The 22,356-nt window shown below is 36.3% G+C and overlaps 1 protein-coding gene across 1 annotated transcript; it reads right to left on the reverse strand.

Moving 5' to 3' along the window:
* Positions 1 to 9,888: 9,888 nt before the first annotated feature.
* Positions 9,889 to 14,555, reverse strand: LOC118590784 (heparan sulfate 2-O-sulfotransferase 1-like). The gene is made up of 2 exons (XM_036198534.1): positions 14,402 to 14,555; positions 9,889 to 10,673 (listed from the first exon to the last, which is right to left on the reverse strand). The coding sequence occupies exons 1-2, from the start codon at positions 14,553 to 14,555 to the stop codon at positions 9,889 to 9,891; spliced, it is 939 nt and encodes a 312-aa protein (XP_036054427.1).
* Between the last annotated feature and the right edge of the window lie 7,801 nt (positions 14,556 to 22,356).

The raw sequence follows: 22,356 nt of genomic DNA on the forward strand, positions 1-22,356 counted from the left end.
ACTATATCAGTCTTCTGTTAGTAGTTTGTGACTTCTCTGAGAATAAATTGATTTATTTATTTCTTGGGCTTTTGTGACTAACAACATGAACACAGCGTTCCTGATTAAAAAGCCAAGAATATTCTTTCTGTGCTATATGTTATTTATGTATGAAATATTTATCTGTTCTGAATCACTTATACAGTAATGGATGTCCAAAATACTTAAAAGTTAGCCATGTTCCCTTTGTCTTTCTAGCTGCTTCTGAAATTACTTTTACATAAGAAAAATTTTCTTCCAAATGACTTTTTGGAATAATCTTTTTCCCAAAATGAATTTTTTTACTTATTTTCTCCCAGTAGTTTTAAGAAAATGGAAAGCGCTATCTTATTAAGAACCTCTTATTACTTTTATTTTTCAGACACTAAAATGCTTAGAAATGATATGAATGGGCTCATTATCTTCTTTGGGGGATCATTCTATACATGAATTTTATCCAATTCAGTCTCTTCTTCAGAGAATGGAATTGGTTTTCCTCAGACTCTCAGAGAATATGATCTTGAACATAGGTTGCAAGTCAAAGAATTCCACAGTGAAAACTCTGATTTAACATTCTTCTGTTTTAAAAACACACCTGTGTATTTCTAACATGTTCATGGGATAATCATACAAGTTGCCACTGTGAAAAATATATAATACCCACATGTGTTCATTAGAGGTCAAACAGAGCAACAGAGATTGATTTTGAAAACTAAAATAAGCTGTCTTATGTAGACTTTCACCATTTCTACCAGTTGGCTAATTGGAAGGGAAAAAAAAACATCAAATATAAGATTTTATTTTCTTGTGTTAAAATTACATTGACCTGAAGTCTTCATTTTTTATTTTGATTCAGTGTCTCTGTGTCTGTCTCTCCACCTCCCTAAGTCTGGTTCAGGGACTTGACTGACTTGTCAAAGCAGCATTTGAACATGTCTTACTGTCTTGTTATCCTAAGAAGTTAGCTGAGACTACAGGCAGATATCTCTGCATTAAGCAAACATTTACCAATTTATTTTAGCAATATCTGCGGCCCATTCAGTCAGTAAACACAATTAAAGTATCTTCTAGTGTTAAGCATCCTGACATTTTCTTAGGGTGGGAAACTAAGGGAGATAATTATGCCTAACCTAGATTCATCAGCATAATGATAGGAAAAGCACCTAAATGAGAAAAAGTTACAAGCTCATGAGATAATAGTGAAAATAATAAATATCAGATACAGTTATTTAGAGTAGTTGATTTGAGATGATTCTTAAAAGCATATGTAAGAGATAGTGTACAAAGTATGGAGATTATTTGCACAATTGCCAAAATTACATGAACCCAATAGTAAGCTATATAGGTGATACTGAAATGCCAACATAATTTTTTATAAGAAACATCTCATTCCACTATAAAAATGATAATCAGAACAGGCAAGTAATATGCAATAAATCACTGGACCTTCTGCTAATTTGTCATTTTGCAATGAAGTTACAACTGATCTAGGATATAAACATATTTTTAAAAATGTAAAGAAATTTAAGATTAAACATACTAGAAATGTGTAAAATGTAGGCAATTGTGACCGAACCTAAAGATTTGAGAAAAAATAAATAATATAACTATTTAAATGATAGGCATAATATCTACTTCTATTACATCAACAACTGATGCAACATTAACTTTCTGTTAGACTTCCAACATTTTTTTTAAATTGTGTAGATGGTGGAATATGAGCCCTACCATCAAAAATCTATGTATCTTTTGTAGCTGTAAATTATGTAGAACTGTGTGGCTCTATATTTTCATGTAGTAGTCCATTACATTGCAATATATTTGTTTTGTTTGTCTAATTCAGTGATTTTTTTACATTCCCTAATTGTAGACTGGAAGCTAATCATAAATTAACACTACAATAATCAAATGTAGAGGTAAACAGGCATTTAAGAATAGCAGAAAACAAAAGCTAAAAAGCTGAACTCTGAAGCAAAGCCTGACATGAGAGATATAAAATAACAAGCTCATGTTGAGAGCCAAAACTCTAGAGGTTTGTTTTGATACAAAATGTATTTTCGAACTTTATTTTCTTCCTACCAACAATCTCAAATAGGACAGTGTTAAAAAAGACGTGAGAAATCTCTAGTCCCCTTTGTGAGACCTTGCTCACTACTGATATCAGCAGGCCTACTGGACAGTTTATTCCTTTGAATTAACATCACGCAGGTATTTTGTGCAGGATCAAAGCAACATTTTTCTCTTTCTGGTTTGTATTCAGTCACTGATTTCACACTTCATTCTTCACTTTTCTTATAGTCCAAATAAACTTAACAAAAGCATACACACACACACACACACACACACACACACACACACTCACACACACACACACACACCACAGGACACATGCACATGAGAAACAATAAATCTAAGTCTGTTTTAGATCTATCATCTGTCTATCTATCTATCTATCTATCTATCTATCTATCTATCTATCTTCTATTTATCGATCCATATCTATCCCTGTATATATATTTTACATATATATGGTATACATATATGAATACATTTATATGTATATATATATTTGTACATTTATGGTATACATATATGTGCTACACACACACACACACACACATATATATATATATATATATATATATATATATATATATATAATCTTTTTATGGCCTATGTGATTAGTATAAAGTGTTCATCAAGAAACAAAATAATTTGGAAGTGATTAAAATCAGCGATGAATTAAGTAAACAAATTGTGAAGGAAAGAGAAAAAATGTCTGCTAGGAAAAGAGAGAAGTAGAAAGCAAAATAAAACAAAAGGAGAGAGAAAGAGAGAGAGAGAGAGAGAGAGAGAGAGAGAGAGAGAGAGAGAGAGAGAGAATTTAAGAGTGGCTTGAAACCTTAGCAAGTTTAGCACTTTTGAGAGAAAACTAAGTTTTGAATGAAAACTATAGAGTGTTCATGACTGGAAATCATAAAACATCTGATCCCTATGTTTACTCTTGAATCATTTTCAATATATTTTCTATTTTATTAACACTTTGGCCTATTTACCATAGAGCTAATTAACCAATCAAGACATTTGGTTTGACCTTATTACTGAGGCTACTCAGAAAGCAGTAATTCTATGGGCAGATTATACGCATCATGTCTCCTATTTACAACCAACATGGCACTCAGTAGATGTGTAGACACTTTGAGAAACAATTCTGGATGTTCATATTTGCCTGCCATGCAGGCCAGAAACAAGTGATTGAAAGTCCCTATAAATGTCTCTCTTAAGTGCCGAAGGGCTACAGCGAACTGTAAAAGCAATAGTGGTAGAAGACCAATGCATGTGTGTTGCTTGCAGCCATGCAATTTTAATATCATTTTTTAATACCTAGACTTATAAGACAACTCCTAAAATTGCAAAGTGGCAAAATAATGAATTCTAATATGAACTCAAAAGTATTACTGAATTCATTTCTTCATCATACATATATTCATTAAAATAGTAAGGTGCTGGTGGTGCAGTTGTGATTTGAGAAAATGCACTCCCTTTTCTTGGAGCATTGAGATGGGTAAAAAAGACAGACCTCAAAAAGTAAGCTTGAATTTATATTAGAGGAGATAGAGTGTTTAGGGAAAATACTTTGGAGCACAATTGAGTCTCTATAGCCTCAAGGTTTAAAGGGAGTAGTTGCAAAAGTTTTGAGGGGCAGTATCCTTGTCAGAGATAAATAGCCACATCCAAGTTTTCAGTAGTGCTTAGCTTGTGACACAACTCTGAAACTAAGCCATCCGATCTGGAGCTGTTGATGTCAGAACTGGACATGGACTTGGCAAGCTAAATCACTCAAGCCCTGTTAGCCATGCTAAGCACTAATGCCCTTCATTAAATGTAGTAGACAACAATGGGAAGATTATTATTATTGTTATTATTATTATTATTATTATTATTATTATTATTATTGTAAAAACAGAGTTCCAACTCTACATAAATTTTTGGGCAAATTTTTGTTTCAAATCCTAGATGCTGCCCCCCTGTAAAATGTTACATAACATATATCAATCACATGGTCTTTCTCTCTGCGGTCAGACATTTTCACTCATTACTGATGGAGTGATTTGAGGGTGAAACACGCCTCCCTTGTGTCCAGCCCTTGCTTAAACACTTTATCTCTGGCCGATTTCACTGTTTGAGGAAGATATGGAAATCTTAGGAGTAGAGCATTTGTGAAAGAAATGAATCAATATGGGCAGGTTTTGAAGTTGTAAGCCGGCTGTGTTTCTTCCTGCTCTCTCCACATCCTGCTTGTGGGTCAAACATGATCAGTCAGTATCCTGACTGGCAGGTAAGCTACACATTTCAGCTGCTCTGACTTGCCTCCAATAATGGACTGTATTCTCTCTGGAATTGACATCAAAATAAACCCATTCTTCCATAATTTGCATTTTATTGGGTCTTTTACCACATAGCAACAGAAAGGCAATTAACACACAAGAGTGAAAACACTCCACTCATTATTCTCCTTTAATCCTTTATATCATTCAGATATGGCTGCCCTAACTTAAATCAACTCCCATGGCCCTTACTAATTTTGTGACATCTATGAATATTTCAAATGGAACACACATACCAAAGATGTGAAGATAACATCCACAAGTGGCAGAAAACATACAACATTTGTCTTTGTGGATCTGTTTACCACACTTGAAATGATTATTTTCAGCTTCATATGAGAGCATACACAATCCTTCTAAAGCTAAGCCAAAGTCCCCGTCCTGATCTAATGAGCTAGTAGCAACTTAGAAGTGCTGGGAGAGGGAGAGTCAGTTTTCATTAAAGGATCATGGCTGGTTGACTGTGCTTGAATGAAGGCCTCAAATCAAAGAAAACATGGGCAGTATAAACTGCACTTTATGAGCTTAGACAAAGTAACTGGACACAAATTTGAGTGAGTAAGGAAGTAGAGATAAATCTTGGAGGAGTAGAGAAGAGGAGAATATGTTCAAGACACACATAAGAACTAATATAAAATGATAAAAAAAAATTGCACTTCTATGAGCCTAAAGAGAACAGTCTTGGTCCAGCCACACTTTGAGGATCAGGAAGGATTTTATTATTCACATAAGTACCTTTGTAAACTAAACAGAACCATTCCAAGGTCATTCAAAATCCCCATCTTATCTTTCCCCATTAAGGTGGGTGGTGTTCATACAGTATAGCTGCACTGACCATCTAGTTGTTTATTTGGCTTCTGTAGTGCTAGGAATAATATGAAGTGCTTCATGAATTCCAGCAAGAAATTTCTTACCATGTTACGTGAAAAATATTGTTTTATGTTTGATCAATGGAACAAGAGATACCAAGCACAAAGATACTAAATGGAAAATTACATGATGCTAAACACTTACACATAATCCAAATAAGAAAATTTTACAGGCATTTCATACTGTAGTAAGAAATTAAGAAGAGACAGAGAAGAATTTCTCACTACAAAGGGAAAGGAATGAAAGACATTGCTGGGAAAGAAGGACTTTCCAGTTAGCTATTAGGAAGGAAGAGAGGAATAGGTCATCTTTCATAGTTGTATGTTTTTCCTAGCAGCAGTAACTTTCAGTGAAGTTGACATTATGTGATTTTGACTTAAAAACATTATTTCTGAGAAGAGCTATGTCCATCTACACAGGGTACTTCAATTGAAACTTCTGGGTTTTTTGGGGGGGTGAGTGGAAGTAGTATTTCTGACTATTCATTAGCATATAAAGAAGTTGATTTCATGTTTTTACTTCTCTTTCTCTTGTCCTTTCTCTTGTTCCCCTCTGTTCCTTGCTTGTGCCATCCTACTGCCAGAAATCTTTCTACTTTAAAGTCACATTGGAACTTCTATCCTCTCCTCTCCTTTCAAAACCTCTTGCACCCCCCCCAATAGATTCCAGTTTAGATGTTTCTATTGTTATTTTGTTTTGTTTGCTTGTTTAGTTGGGGTGATGAACCAATGGATGTCAAGAAGCTTTGAGAAAGGCAGTTCAAAGAAATATAAATGTCCCTAGAAGTCACACTGGCTAGGTCAATGTCTTTACTTCCTAACTGTGTAATCTTATATTAAATTAAATTGGGCATGTTCAGGGTAAGTTTGACTATATAGTGTAATATTTATTTATTTTTCTGTATCACTTTACTTCATCTCAAAATTAGTTCTTTATCAGAATTAGTGTTCTTCGTTGAGTTTGTATATTAATTATTTTTAGTGAAAGGAATTGCTTTTCATACAGTTTATTTTAATCACATTTATCCCTCTCTTATCTCCTCCAAGGTCTTCCCCACCTCCTCCCCCTTCCAACTCCATCCCTTCTTCCCCTCTCTCTCTCTTTGCAAAACAAAGAAGAAAAAAGAAAGAAAAGAAATACATAGGACATATCACACACACAGTCACACACACACACACATACACAAACTAATAAAAACAAAAAATCTGAAATTATAATTTACAAAAAAAGAATATTAAGCTTAAAAAATGGCCAAAAAGCAATATGACATAAGTCTCCAAAAATACCACTGAGTTTGCTTCAATTGACTGTCTACTTATGTACCTTTTGTATCCTCAATGAGATTCCATGGGGGAAAACTATTTTATTTTCCTTTTTGTAAGTGGATTATCAATTACTGACAGCTTCTTGGTTAAGGGTGGAAGGTCATGTCCACTTCTTCCTTCCAATACTGGTATCCTGTCTACCTTACCCCTGTGCAGGTCTCGTATACACAGTATACACTAGATTGTGATCTTATTTTGTTGTACCATCTATGTTTCTTTGTTTCACTAATCTGCAGAATCAGATGCTGATGTCAATACCAGTGATGAATTCCTAAGAGTATTATGATTAATTTAATATGTTAATTTCTATACAGATACCCAGTATATTTTTAAACTTTCTTTTTTGTTTGTTTGTTTGTTTTAAATGGTTTCTTGCCCTACCTCCTTCCAGATCTTCCCTACCTCTCCGATTACTCAAATCCACACCCTTCTGGCTCTCATTATAAAACTGAAATATGAAAAGAAAGAAAAAATAATAAAATAACATAAGGGAGAATGAACAACCCACCAAAACAAAACAAGCAAATGATCAGAAATAAATAAATAAGAAAGAGTGAAAGAAGAAACAGAACCAGTGATAAAGCACAAGAAACACATGAAGACACACAGACACATATTATTTGCACACACAGAAATTCCATAAAGACACCACATTTGAAACCATAATATATAATCAAATGACTTGTAGGGTAACAATCTAATATAAAAACAGATGAAAAAAGCAACAACAAAAACATCCAGACAATGCATTATGAGACAAAAATCCAAACAAAATGAAGAAACAAAACACGGCCACCACCACCAACATAAAATCCTCCAAAAATCCAAAAATATTACTGCTGAACATGGAACCTGCCCTTAAGTGTGGTTTGTGTTCTCAGCAAGACTCCCTTGGAAGTTGGAGAAAACTAAGTTTTCTCTTGTCAGTGCTTACCAGAATTCTGGAAGGTGGTATATAATTTCTATGGAAGAAAAGTCATCACCAACCTTGCCTAAATGTTGATACTGCTTGGTATCATAGTAACCCATCCAGTCAAGATGATAATTAAGGTTCACTATTATGTAGCCCTGCACTGGATGGATAAAAAGGGAACCTGTAGAACATCAGCACAGCACGTGCAGATAATCAATGAAGAAATGGCCTGGACTCTCAAACAAATAGAATCCAGAAGGATCTCTAGAGGTATATGTACAAGCGAAGGAAGTCAATCTGTAAAGGCTGCTTTACTCTATGATTTGAACCATGTGATTTTGGGGAAAAGGCAAAATTATGGCTATAATGAAATGATGAGTAGCTGTTATGAGTTACTTGGTAGGGAAAAATGATTACCGGAGAGCAATGCTTTATGACATTGGAAGTACTCTAGGTTATACAATACAGAAAAACACATAGCATGATAGATTTTTGAGAATTCATAGAATGTATTGTGCCAATATGAAAAGCGCTGCAAGCTGGACCTTGGTGTGTTGACTACCACAGTGTGCCACCATGCTGTGAGAAACTGGAAGAACAGGAGACCAATGGAGGTAACTAAAAGTGCAGCTCTCTGGACTTCATGCTGACTTTCTGTGAGCTTAGTATGCATCTAAATATAACATCTGCTAATTAAGAACAAACGTGGTACGCCAGATTTGAGAAATATGTGACTCATAAACCTAAAGAATGATTCATACAGCATAATTCTCCAAAGCAGTTTCATAAGCCTCTTCAATATTTCCTAGACTAAACATGGAACAGAAGACTTTTATGCCAAGTACCTGACTTACATGCACCACTCTACCTGGAACCCCATAACGGGAAATAGTAGTGATGTATGACAAATATTCCCCAATATCATGATTGATTTTTAATGTCAAGAGAAACTTGCAGAATAAAGTTATCAAAATAGAGAGAAAAACTGGATATATAACTAATATAAACAACTTCGTAAAAATAAGAGCTTTCCTTTTGTATAAACAGTGCCAGGAATAATGTGGATAGTTTGTACATCTCATCCAGAATCAAAAACAATTTTGGGAAGGTTATGAGAGGTGCGGAATGACAGAGATCTATATCCACATTTATTCATCACATGCAAGTAAAACAATGAATTAGCTCCTCTGTTCAGTTTTCATTATTACCGGTCTGCTCGTAGCTGCTGTCCATGTTCCTAGGCAGATTTAGTCATTTTAATTGTGTAATAAGCAAATTTAAACCGCATACAAAAATATAAATGTAAGAAATGGATAAAATATAGCTAAGTGACTTCTGACTCTTCTCTTATTTAATCCCCTAGTTATTTATTCTAAATTTTCAGCTATGTTTCTTGTGGAGAAAATTAGAGTTTTAGAATATTTTTAATTAAAAAGTTGTTTGAGGCATGTGTTTTTACTTAGTATTACTGCACTAAGACTCAAGCAATATTTTACTTCTGTCTTTAGATGCTATAATATGTCATTGCCTAGTCTGTTACAATGTACTTGGATGTTATGTTTATCAACCACTTTGAACTGTGTACAGCTTCTTTTTTTTACCGTGAACATTATTTTTTTAAACTCACTTTTTAAATATTAATATGTGGAAATCATTAAGAAAGCCTCAGATAATGTTGTCAACATTCTTAGAAATAACACCCCAATATTAGATACGGGGGACAGGAATCAGGAATACTGCTTTAACTGTTTTGTCTTTTTATGGTTTTAAGTTGATTTCTTTAACACTAATGATCATTCAAAAAATAAAATGAAATAAAGCCTACATAGATACGGGCAAACCCAACTATAGCAGAAATAGTTCTAAGAAAACATGATCAAACATTCCAATAAATTTTGTGAGGCACGATTGACAAAAACCAACCAGACACAGTTATTAGCACTATCCAGCAGAACTGTGCAGCAAAAACCTCCAGAAGGTGAAGTAGCAAACAGATTCTTCTTCCTCCAAAGATGGTGAAGAAAAGCGGCATCAAAAGCAAGAGAATCAAGAACCTCTTCTGAAACGGTGTTCAGCCTTCTGACTAAACTGGCATGTGTGTATTTTAGATGATGTAAGATCCCCCTCACTGGGAGGAGTTAAAACTATCACAGAAATGAAAACAAAATAACACACACACACACAAACGATGCCTTAAACTTAAACTCTCCTTAGAACACTGACATCCCATTCAGCATCTGGTTTCTTGACATTCATGTCTGTCTCTAACTCAGCCCAGTGAGAGCGGCTGACACAGTGTCAGCAAAGCAGGCGGGGAAGCTGGAGGGGACAGCTGAGCCGCGCACAGGCTCGGCACTGCTTTGGCCATGTGCACTCAGTTCGACTTTGGGTAAATCTTTTCATAGAAAAAGTTCTGGGCCAGGATGTCAGCGAGGGCTCTAATGAACTGGAACTGCTCCAGCGCGAACTCATAGAACCCGTTCTCCATCTTCAAGATGTCGGACTGCTGCAGCTTCGCGATGGTCTGCTTGGTGGGCAGTTTCTTCTCTGTGGTTTTCCTCAGGTGGGATTTCTTTCCTGCACGATAGAGGTCTATGGCACCCTGGAAAAAGCGGGGCAGAGCTGCTTCCAGTAACATGATGAAGTCTTCCAGCTCTTCAGTCACTCCCACCAGGAAGTACTCATTAACTAGGTTATACTTAGCTTGATCCATAGCCCATCTGCTTCCCACATTCCAGCATTCTGAGCTGTGGCCGCAGAAGAATGGGATCTGAAGCCAGAGCTTCTCTGGAGCACGGTATGAGCCACCATTAGCCACACACTCATCTAAGGTCTTTTTGTCTCCTTGTTTCCGTCTCCTTAATCCTGGTCTGTAATCATCTCCAAACCTCAGAAAGTAATAGGAGGAAACTAGCCTCTCAATAGGGTCCCTGATGACATTAATATAAATTGGGTTCTTCTTCACACCGAATTTTGCAAAATCCAAATAAGAAATGTGTCCATGATAAAACCCTGGTTTCATCTCGTTCCAGGTGGTTATATTCTTTACAAAGCGTACCTGATCCTGCAGTGACATTACTGGATTATTTTTGGTAGTGTTGATGTGAAGAACATGGTACCTATTCTCTGCACTCTTCCATTGTACAGTATAAAAAAGTCCTTGACAAAAACCCGAAGATTTGGTGTTGCAGAATGGGTAATAATGAAGTTAGGGAAAACAAATATACATTGGCTTCAATTGCATATAGAAGATTCTATTAAAATTAATTATACATAACACTCGGCATTGCAGATTGTAAATTTTGCTGCTTGACAAAAGCAAAAGAGAATGTAATATTGGTTTTCTGTGTGTTTCACTGATTACAGTTAAATCTGTGTATTTGTCTCTTTTGTTTATTTCTTCGACTATTTTGTGATTTCAATCATTTTATTTATATATTCTTGAAAAGAATTAAGATGCATTCTATTAGTATGCTATTAGCTTTATATTTAAATTATATACTTTTAATAAAAACCATAAAATAATATTTATAACCAAAATTATGAAACATTTTATAAAGATAATACAATTTTAGCCAATATTTCAAAAATAAGATCCAAAAAAATGTTTCTGACTTTAAATTTTTAGAATTTTCTTATTTTTTTAGTTGTGTATATAGGACAGTATATGGTTGAGCAGATGCATGTACATGTTTCTAGGTGCATAGGAAACCCATGATGGCCCATCCATCAGCCTCCATCTTATCCTTTTGGAAACAAGATCTTTCACTATACCTGGAACTTGCCAGTTCACCTGGCTGGCCATCAAGGACCCCCAATGTCTGCCTCCCAAACACTGGAATCATGGAATCATAGAGGCATCCTGCCCTGTCTGATATTTTGCCTGGATCTTGGATCTGAACCCAAGTTCTCAAGCTCATGTGGAAATCAGCTGAATCACCTTCCCTGCTCAAGTTTTTATCTGCTGACACATCCTACAGGTTTTTTTTTGTTTTTTTTTTTGTTTTTTTTTTTTGACAGTTGATTTTTCACCTATCCTCTATGTTATTATCTGTGGCTGGGTTTGGGTTTATTCATTTTCCACTTGCATGAACACTTTTCTATCAAAAATCACTTCCATTTTAAAAGAGAGATGAATGTAACACATATTATACAATGTATATATTTTTGCAAACATATTTTTATTAATTATTTGTTAATTTTACATAATGTACCCTGACTACACTTATTTCCCATTCCTCCCAGGTACATCTTCACACCCTTGTGCCCACTCTCCCCACAAAAGATAAGGAAAAAAAAGAAAAGAAATAAAACCAACTAACAAACAATGCACACCAAGTCCAATTTGTTTGTCACATATACTCATTGGAGCATGCTCAAACACAAGTAGCTAACCCCTTAAAGAAAACTGAGTTCAGAGACAGAGCCTGCAAGCACCCAACTGGACTAAGAGGCCAGTTGGCAGGCAGACCTCATGCAGACAGGTCAGACTACCACCATTTACCACACACTAAGACTGTAGCTACGCCCTGAGACAGAGCCCACTAGCGCCAGTTGGACTAAGAGCTGCTCCCTGAGATGAAAAGTCCATCAGCATCAACTAGACCAAGAGCTCCCACTGGATCAAGAGTATCAATCAGACCAAGAGAGGCTCCCTCAGACACAGACACCACTTGCACCAAGTGGAGAAAGAGACAGTTAGACGCCAGTGCAAAAATACAGTCAACAACATAAAAACCAATATGGCTCCAACAGAACCTACATCAGCAAGACTTGAACATCCCAACACAGAAGAAACAGAAGATATCTACCATAAAAAATGACCTTAATACGATATTAGAGATCTTAAAAGAGGAAATGAAAATTCCCTTAAAGAAATTGAGGAAAAGTCAAAGAAAAAAAAAAATGGGAAGAAATCAGTAAATCTCTTGATAGCCAAGAGAAAGCAATTAAACAAGTGGCTAAGATCAAAAACACTGAAAACAGCTTTTGTTGGAGAGGATGTGGAGCAAGGGGAAGACTCCTCCACTTTGGTGGGAATTTAAACTTGTATAGCCACTCTGGAAATCAGTATGGCAGTTTCTCAGAAAATTGGGAAAAAGTCTTCCTCAAGACCCAGCCATACCATTCTTGGGCATATACCCAAGGAATGCTCAATATTTCCACAAGGACAAGTGCTCAACTTTGTTCATATCAGCATTATTTGTAATAGCCAGAACCTGGAAACAATCTAGATGCCCCTCAATTGAAGAATGGATAAAGAAAATGTGGCACATATTCACAATGGAGTACTTACTCAGCAGAGAAAAACAATGATATCATGAAATTTGCAGGCAAATGGATGGATCTAGAAAATATCATCTTGAGTGAGGTAACCCAAACTCAGAAGGACAAACATAGTATGTACTCACTCATAAGTGGAAACTAGATGGGAGGGAAGGGATGGCCAGACTGCAACCCACAACTCCAGAGAAGCTAGCTAACAGGGAAAGACCCTAGGAGGGACATATGGATGACTCTGCAAAGGAGACATGAATGAGATCTACATGAGTGCACTGGGTGTGGTGGCGTAGCAGAAGGTGAGGAGTGGGGGATGAAAACAACTGGAAATGGGAGGGTCAAGCTGGAACAGGGAGGGCAGGGAGGGAGATACCATGATAGATGAGGACATCATGGGAATAGGAAGAGGCAAGGTCCTGGGGAGGCTCTCAGGAATCCACAAGGTTGGTCCCCACCTTGGTCTGCTGACAGTGGTCCAGAGAGTGCCTGGACCAGAATACTCTGGTGACCGGTCTAGCAAATAACCTAGTTGTCATCATAGAGCCTTTGTCAAGTGACTGACTGAATCAGATGCAGAGATCCATGGCCAGGCACCAGGCTGAGCTCTGGGAATCTAATTGATGAGAGAGGAGAGATTCTGCAGGTTAGGGACGTTGAAGTCATGATGGGAGGACGTGCAGAGATGACCAGCCACACTGGTGGAAGCTCATGAACTGTGTACTGGTGGCTGTAGAGCCCCCATAGGACTGGACTAGGCCCTCTGGATACAGAAGATGGTTGTTTGGCTGGAACTGTTTGGGGGGCACAAAGGCAGGGGGATCGGAATCTGTCCCTGGTCTATGGGCAGGCTTCTGGAATCTGGTGCCTATAGTGTGACACCTTGCACAGCCTTGGTGCAGTGGGAAGGGGCTTGGACCTCCCTAGGCTCAGTATGCTGGTCTCTGCTGACTCCCCATGGGAGACCTCGATTTGGAGGATGTGGGGATTTGGGGCAGTTTGGGAAAGAGGGCTGTGGGATGGGAGGAGGGAGGACAGGGGATTTGTGGATGGTATGTGGAATGAGTAGAAAATTTCTTTTTTTATTATTATATTTGTGTTATAATTTTACACATCAGCCATGGATTCCCCTGTCCTCCCCGCTCCCGCCCCCCCCCCCACCTTTCCCCCAACACCTCCACTCCATTCCCATCTCCTCCAGGGCCAAGACTCCCCTGGGGATTCATTTTAACCTGGTGGATTCAGTACAGGCAGGTCCTGTCACCTCCTTCCATACTGAGCAAAGTGTCCCTGTGTAAGCCCAAGGTTCTAAACAGCCAGCTCATGCACTAAGGACAGGTTGGGGTCCCACAGCCTGGATATCTCCCAAACAGATCAAGCTATTCAATTGTCTCACTTATCCAGAAGGCCTGATCCAGCTGGGGGCTCCACAGTCCTTGGTTCATAATTCATGTGCTTCCATTTGTTTGGCTATTTGTCCCTGTGCTTTTTCCAATCTTGGTCTCAACAATTCACGCTCTTACAGTCCCTCCTCTGGGAAACAGAAAATTTCTTAATAAAGAAAAATGAAAAAAAAAAAAATATCTTCCCACTCCCTTCTATTCCACTACCCCGAGGAGAGAACATCACCTGTGAAAAGCTCCACCTCAGCATCTTTATCACCATTTTTAAAGGACTCTTTTCAATAGCTTCCTGTCTGAACTCTTTCATTTTGGGGGGTTGGGGGAAAAAGGGGTTGTCATCGAAGCCTTCAATGGCTCTCATTTTCAGTCATGAATCTGAAGTCATTCCAAGTATGGGAAAAGATCTTCCATGCCCATAGCAGCCAGGATCAGCACCAATCATGGGCATGAACAGTGTTGTTCCCAGTGACTGAACAGAGGACCTCAGAACTCCATACCCAAAATTATAACCAATAAACAGAAATGCTAATTGTCATGAGTAGTTTATTATGCATTTTCTTCATTTATTGAAACACATTATCCTTCATAAAGATGTATAGTTTAAAAGATATAGAGATTTTTCAATTATTTATCAACATTGAATTTCAAAATCTTTTTAAAGTAAAATAATGTCTTGTTAGTATCCCAAAGCAGTTAATATACTGAATGTGTGAAATAACATAAATAAAAGAGTAAAACCACAATGGAAAAAGCTAAATATCTTAGGGTTCAGAGTTGTGGATTCATTTGTTAAATGAAAATGTTACAATGATTTAGAGAATATTTATTTTGGTTTAACACAAAGACCTTTTTAAGGACCTATATCCTAGAACATTTTTTAAATGTTCAGAAACAAGTCATTGAATGTACAATGCTCAATATGCTATACTGAAAATTAATGAATACAAATTAAGACTTCCTAATCAACATATAATTGACGTATCTTCATCTTTAAGAGAAAAACTAATTGAAGAGATAGAGCATAATTTCTGTAAAATAACAACAAATGGTTTCTTTAAAAGCCATTTGAAAGAATGCAAAACCAATAATTTTTTACTTATATAAAGTAATGAAGCCAGGCAACAGTGGTGCATGCCTTTAATCCCAGTACTTGGGAGGCAGAGCCAGGCAGAGCCCTGTGAGTTCAAAACCAGTGTGGTCTGCATAGCAAGATCTAGGACAGGCACCAAAAAAACTACACAGGGAAACCCTGTCTCAAAAAACAAAACAAAAGTAATGAATTCTGAGAACAGGTTTAGGAAAATCTGACATTATCAAGTAATATATTAAATACAATTTATCATTTGATAGTTACTAGTAATATTTCTTGGCTTCATTTTGAATGATAGCAACTACCATTTTTTCTTTAAATTTGCACCTGAAACTGCATTGTGATATTATTTATGTAGTACTACTCCACACTGAAGCAATTTTGTTAATGTGAAAAATTTTTACTATGCTTTATCCTACATGTCAAACGAGCAGAATATGTTAGCTGAAACACTGCCAAGTTATATTAATAGATACTACTTTATATCTCAGTGAGTGTAACCTTATTCTCGAGAGCCAGAACACTCTGTAGCTGTTTCTCCAGACTGAAGTAAAATCAACATTGAATGTCCATGTTCATACATTTGTATGACATACTCCAATGCCTAAGAGAAAAGCACAGTACCTGCTTCATCATGAGAACTTTAGTGTAAACTACTCTAACCTCTCCCATGTGTGTAAGGACATTATTTCCTCTCTGGGGATATCAATATAAAGTGAGTTGCATGCATTGTCTACACTGTACATTCAACAAAAATGACCCAAATATTATTGATCAAATCTCTAGTTTTGAAATTGATTGTATCTACTGTCATTCTTAAATAATAATAAATATTCCATCTATAGTGGTAATTATTTTAAATATATGAACTAATTTACTCATCCACTCTAGTTGCCATCACTGGATTAGATTAAAGTTTTCTATTTTTTTCATAACACAAGTTAGAGTTCAGGAACAAACCAGATACTGAATATACAATAGAATCCGTTAAAGGGTTTTAGTGAGATGTATTCTTTGTTGAAGCTTGTGCATATAGTACTCTCCAAAGCATGAGAAATAAAATATTAACTGACTTCACAATTTCATTATACTCATGCTGTCAGAAAAACAAGGCCTAATCGAACAAAACTTTTAAAAAGTTATAATCTAATATCTTTTCCAAAATTGTCAGTTATCTTTTAAATCTGTTAGGTAAATGCTCTAACTTTATTGGTGAGGTTCCTTATCATAGTTTAGGGGTACCATTGCTATGATGAGACACAATGACCAAAGCAACTTTGGTCTTATAATAAAAAACCTGAGCCAGATATTGGGATAAATGCTGAAAGATCAGAGGAAACAAGCCACAGCCACTTCTCACCTCACCAACTCCTCAGGTGATCTCTATGAATACTCAGACTGAAAGCTTCTGAATCCTCAGCCAAAGGGGTCTCCAGTTCCTGTCTCCTCAAGCCTTATATGCCATTTCACTTCCTATCTCAACCTTCCTAGTACTGGGATTAATGGCATGTGTGCTTCTGGAATCCTGGGGTTAAAGTCCTGCACCACCACTGCTTGGCTCTGTTCTCTCCTAGACTGGATCAATCTCATGTAGCCCAGTGTGGCCTTGAATCTCTGTCTCCCAAGTGCAAGGATTAAAGGCATGTGCCACCATTGCCTGACTTCTGTGTTTAACTCTCTGGCTGGCTCTGTCCTTTGATCTTCAAGCAAGCTTTATTTCTTAGATTATAAATATCACCCCATTTATTCAGCTTGGCTTAGCTTCTGAATCATAATTCATCATCAAACGAATTCAGGACAGAGATTTAAACAGAGCAGGAACATGGAAACTAGAGTAATACAGAGGCCACGGGAGGGTGCTGCTTACTGTCTTGCTCCTCATTACATGCTCAGTCAGCTTTCTTACAGAACCTTGGAACACCAACACAAGGGATGGTCCCATGTGTGTGGGCTTGATCTCTCCCATCAATCACTAGTTTGGAAATTGCACTACAGGATTCCCTACAGCCTGATTTTATGAAGGCATTTTTCTTAATTGAGATTCGTTTCTCTCTGATGACTTTAGCTTGAGTCAAGTTTACATAAAAAACATCTAGAACATTCCAAAATGTTATGATTCAATGTATTATATCCTATAGTGTAGCTCTGATAATAATTTTGTTTTTGGTGTTTCTTAGATTGCTATACTCTATCCAAAAGATACAATTAGAGGAGTTAACACTAGATAGGATAGTAATTGATGTTTATTGAATATTAAATTACCTTATTTTTAAAGATCACTATTTTAGAGAACATGGAATTCAGTGGGAGATGAAAATGACTGAATGTGTGTGCAGTGAAAGTGAGAATAAAGAGATTAAAGCTCAGTACATGTATATGTGTGTGTATGTATATATGTATGTATGTGTGTGTTTGTGTATATATATATATGTGTGTGTGTGTATATATATGTATGTATGTGTGTGTATGTGTGTGTATATATGTATGTATTTGTATATATGTGGGTGTATATATATATGTGTGTGTGTATGTATGTATGTGTGTATATATATGTATGTATGTGTGTGTGTGTATATATATGTATGTATGTGTGTGTAGGTGTGTGTATATAGGTGTGTGTGTGTGTGTGTGTGTCTGCGTGTGTGTATGTAAACATTTGCATGTAAATGTATATTCAATAGATTACGTTAAGTATCTGAGAATAGCTTGATTTTGTCAAATAAATTAATACTATACTTGCCAGTACATTTCTTATTTTTTAGTTGGAGGGCTTCAGCATAGCAAGTGATAGATTCTAAGCATGTGTTTGTCAACTCTTTGATGTGGTGGGTATTGTGTTCCCTGAAATATTGTGTATTCCCCGAAATAAACATATCTGGGGTCAGAGAACAGACAGCCACTAGAACAGAGCCAGAAATGGTGGCTAGAAAATGGGAAGAGTAAGCCATAGCAGAAGTTGGGCGGTGGTGGTACACACCTTTAATCCCAGCACTTGGGAGGCAGAGCTAGCCAGATCTCTGAGTTCAAGGCCACTTTAGAAACAGCTAAGCATGGTGACCATGCCTTTAATCCCAGGGAGTGGGGGCAGAAAGAAAAAGGTATATAAGGCGTGAGGACCAGGAACTAAAGAGGAAAAAGCATGTAGTTAGTTAAGCTTTGGAGCAACACAGTTCAGCTGAGATTCATGTGGAGGAGGACTCAGAAGCTTCCAGCCTGAGGAAACAGGATCACCTGAGGAACTAGCAAGGTGAGGTAGCTGTGGCTTGTTCTGTGTCTCTGATCTTCCAGAATTCACCCCAATAACTGGCCTCGGGTTTGTTCTTATTAATAAGAACACTTTAAGATTTATACTACACTTTGATATCTCCATCTTCCTTACTTCTTATACCTTGATTTAATAAGGAACCAAAGACATTCCAATAAATGCATATTATTGAAATAAATGCAAAATGGTAATCAAAGGATTCAGAAGCATTGTCATTGCCAACATCTAAAATCTTGGCAAGAACAGTAACAGTAGCATAAAGGATAAATGTAAGCAAATAATTTGCATTCCACACCAACAGCTTTCCCCACACATCTACAGGTTCTTTTTAGGATTCATCTCATCCAATGATGCATGCATCATTTGTTTGAGTTTGGGGATATTTAGTTTGTTATTGGTTCAATTTTTGGCATAGGTTATTTTCTGCTAGCCAGAGTCTATTATTCCTCTTTGCGTACAAATCTAAAACGTTGATGTGGAAATACACATTTAATTGATTACAACTTGAAAGGCAGGTTAAAAAAATACTACCATTTTCTTAATTATATTTTCCATACACTATATGCTAATCAGGGTTTTCCATTCCTCATCTCCTCCCAGATCCTCCCTACATTCTCCCCCATCCAACGTCATGCTTTTTCCCTCTCTCTCTCTTTAAAAAACAAATAGGCAAATAAAACAGCAAACAAAGAAGACAAAAACAAAACAAGCAGAAAAAGGAAAGACACATATGCACACTCACATATATACACATAAATACCATGAAATAAATAGAATAAAAATCTATAATATATAAACAAAAGACCAGTAAAGTAATAAAATGCCCAGAGCATTGTGAGAAAAGAAACCTCCTAGAATTGCATTACATTTGTTTTGTATTGGCTATCTACTGCTGGGAGTGGGGCTTCCCTTAAGCCTAGTGAAGAATTGAGTTAGACTCCATTGACAAAAACAAATTTTTCCATTGCAAGTGGTTGACACATAAAATGGCTTCTGAGTTAGGGATGGGGGCTTGTATCTGCTTCCTGTCTCATTTAGCTTAGACCTGTACAGATCTTGTTCATGCACTGTGTGTCAGTCCTGGTGTGCCTTAAAGGCAAGGTTTGCTTGGTGTCTTCAATCTCTATTCTTACATTCTTTCTTTCTCCCATGTGGCATAGACCCCTGTTATCTATGGGGAGAGGTTTAATAAAGACATCCCATATAGGACTAATTTTTTCAAGTTCTCACACTCTCAGCACATTGTCCAGTTGAGTGTGGGACACTATTTCTTTTATTGTTGCACAATTCAAAGTTAATACAAGATTAAAAGTTTTTTGTTTTGTTTTGTATTTTGTTTTTTGTGTTTTTTTTTTTTTTTTTTTTTTTTTTTTTTTTAGGCTATATGTGGCCATACGTGACAACCTGGGACATATTTCTATACTTAGAAATTTTAAAAGCAATACAACATTGGTCTTATTTTTTCAGAATACAAATATTACAAAATAAGCAAAACTATGCTGCCGACCTGAAGATTCCATGCTAAATAAAACACTTTTGTACTTATCCTGACATAAAACTGAAAACATTAACTTTATTAATCAAAATGTTAATAATAAATAAAATAAACTTCATTTGCTGTTTGGATTTTTAAATTTAGGTGTATATTTTTTTGTGTGTATGTATGTGTGTCTGTGTGAGAGGGCTGTGGATATCTCTCTGTCTGTATAAATAAAATACTGTTTGGCCAGTGGCCAGGCAGGAAGAATAGGTGGGACAAGAAAGAAGAGAATTTTGGGAAGCAGAAGGCAGAGGAAAGACTGCCAGCTGCTGCCATGACAAGCAACATGTAAAGACACTGGTAAGCCACAAGCCACGTGGCAAAGTATAGATTAACAGAAATGGGTTAATTTAAGATAGAAGTAGATAACAAGAAGCCTGCCACCACCATACTGTTTATAAGTAATATAAGTTTCTGTGTGTTTACTTGGTTGGGTCTGAGCGTCTATGGGATTGGTGGGTGAGAGAAATTTGTCCTGACTGTGGGACAGGCAGAAAAACTCCAACTACATGAATATCTTTGCTTTTAGGTATATTTGCTATGACTCACTTGTGGAGGAAATAGGACAGTTTCCAAGAGTCAGTTCTAATCTCCTTGTATGTGGATTCCACAGATCAAAGTGAGGGCCTCTGTTGTAGAAGCTTAGAATCAAATACCATTACCATTAGTTATCTTGAAAATACCCAATTTTATTATTAACATATGACTTTTTGCAGTTGTATAAAATATTAGATTTTATTGTTCAGATAAATCTCAACAATAAATCATTATGAATTATATACCCAAGAACTCTTTAATATATTTAGAAATACTACCAGATTCTTCAAAGAAATAGAAAAAAAGGATCTTAAATTTATATGGGAGCAAAGAAGACTCAGAATACACAAAGCAATATTGAGCTAAAAACACAAGGCTGGCAACATTACTGTATCAGATCGCAAGCTATATTACAGAGCTATAATAATTTTTTTAAAAAAGCATAACACTGGCATATAAACAGATATAGAGATCAATGGAAATATCATAAGATCCAAATATACATGCACAAAACTATAGATACTTATTTAATCAAAATGTCAAGCGTTCATGCTGGAGAAAAAGACAGCATCTCCAACAATATAAAGTAGTTAGACTGTTATCTATCATCTTAAATCAACTTCAAATAAATCAAGAACATTGCGTTAAACTTCTAGAATAAAAGATAAGCAATACATCATGTGATATTTGGAGTAGGAAAGGTGTTCAAAATAGGTTTACATTTCTAAGCTTAATTCCAATTATTTAATTCTGATTGGCAATGGGACCTCATAAAACTAAAAGTCTTCTATGCTGCAATGGAAACAATCAACTGAGTAAAGAGAAACCTCATGCAATAGGAGATAATCTTTGTCAGAAATATATTTGATAAATTATTACTATCCAGAACATGTAAAGAACTAAATAGATAAAGTCAATAAAAAAATCAACCAATTTAAAATAGGCCAGAGATTTGAATAGAGTCTTGAAAAGAAAAAAATCAAAATAAGAAATATTTTAGAAGTGTTCAATGTCCTTAGCAATTAAAGAGATGCAAATTAGTTTTATCCCAATCAGAATAATATCAAAAAGTCAAGTTACAACAAATGCTGGTGAGGGTGTGAGGAAAATTCACTGTTAGTGAGATTGCATAATAGTACAGTCACTACTGTTATAGGTGTGGAGACATCTCAAAATCTAAGCCTAAAGATACCACAGAAACCAGCAGTACCATTCCTTGGAATATTCCCAACATACTCTATATTCTTTACAGATACTACTCAGCTATGTTCATTTCCACTCTGTTCACAAAAGCTAGAAAGTGGAAATAGCCCAAATGTCTTTCCACTGATAAATGCATAATGAAAATTCAGTACACATGTACAAAGAAACACAACACAGTTATAAAGGGAAAATGAAATAATGGAATTTGCAGATAAATAGATGGAACTAGAAAGTATTATATTGATTCATATACACAAGACCCAGAAAAACAAATGACACGTGTTCTCTCTGGATTTTAGCTCAGAATCTTTAGACATGAGTTCTAACCTGAAGCCACCATATACACACAGACACACACACACACACACACACACACACATCAGGAAAGTAAACATGGACCATGGAGAAAGACAAGAAGGAGGTCTAGAAAGGTGCGTAGTAGAATATAGGTGCCATAAAAGGGGAAAAATGAGAAATGGCTAGTAGAATTTCACTGAGAAGAGTGAGGAGATCTATTCTGTAGGATA

Source organism: Onychomys torridus, chromosome 9 (genome assembly GCF_903995425.1).
Source record: "Onychomys torridus chromosome 9, mOncTor1.1, whole genome shotgun sequence".
NCBI lineage: Eukaryota > Metazoa > Chordata > Mammalia > Rodentia > Cricetidae > Onychomys > Onychomys torridus.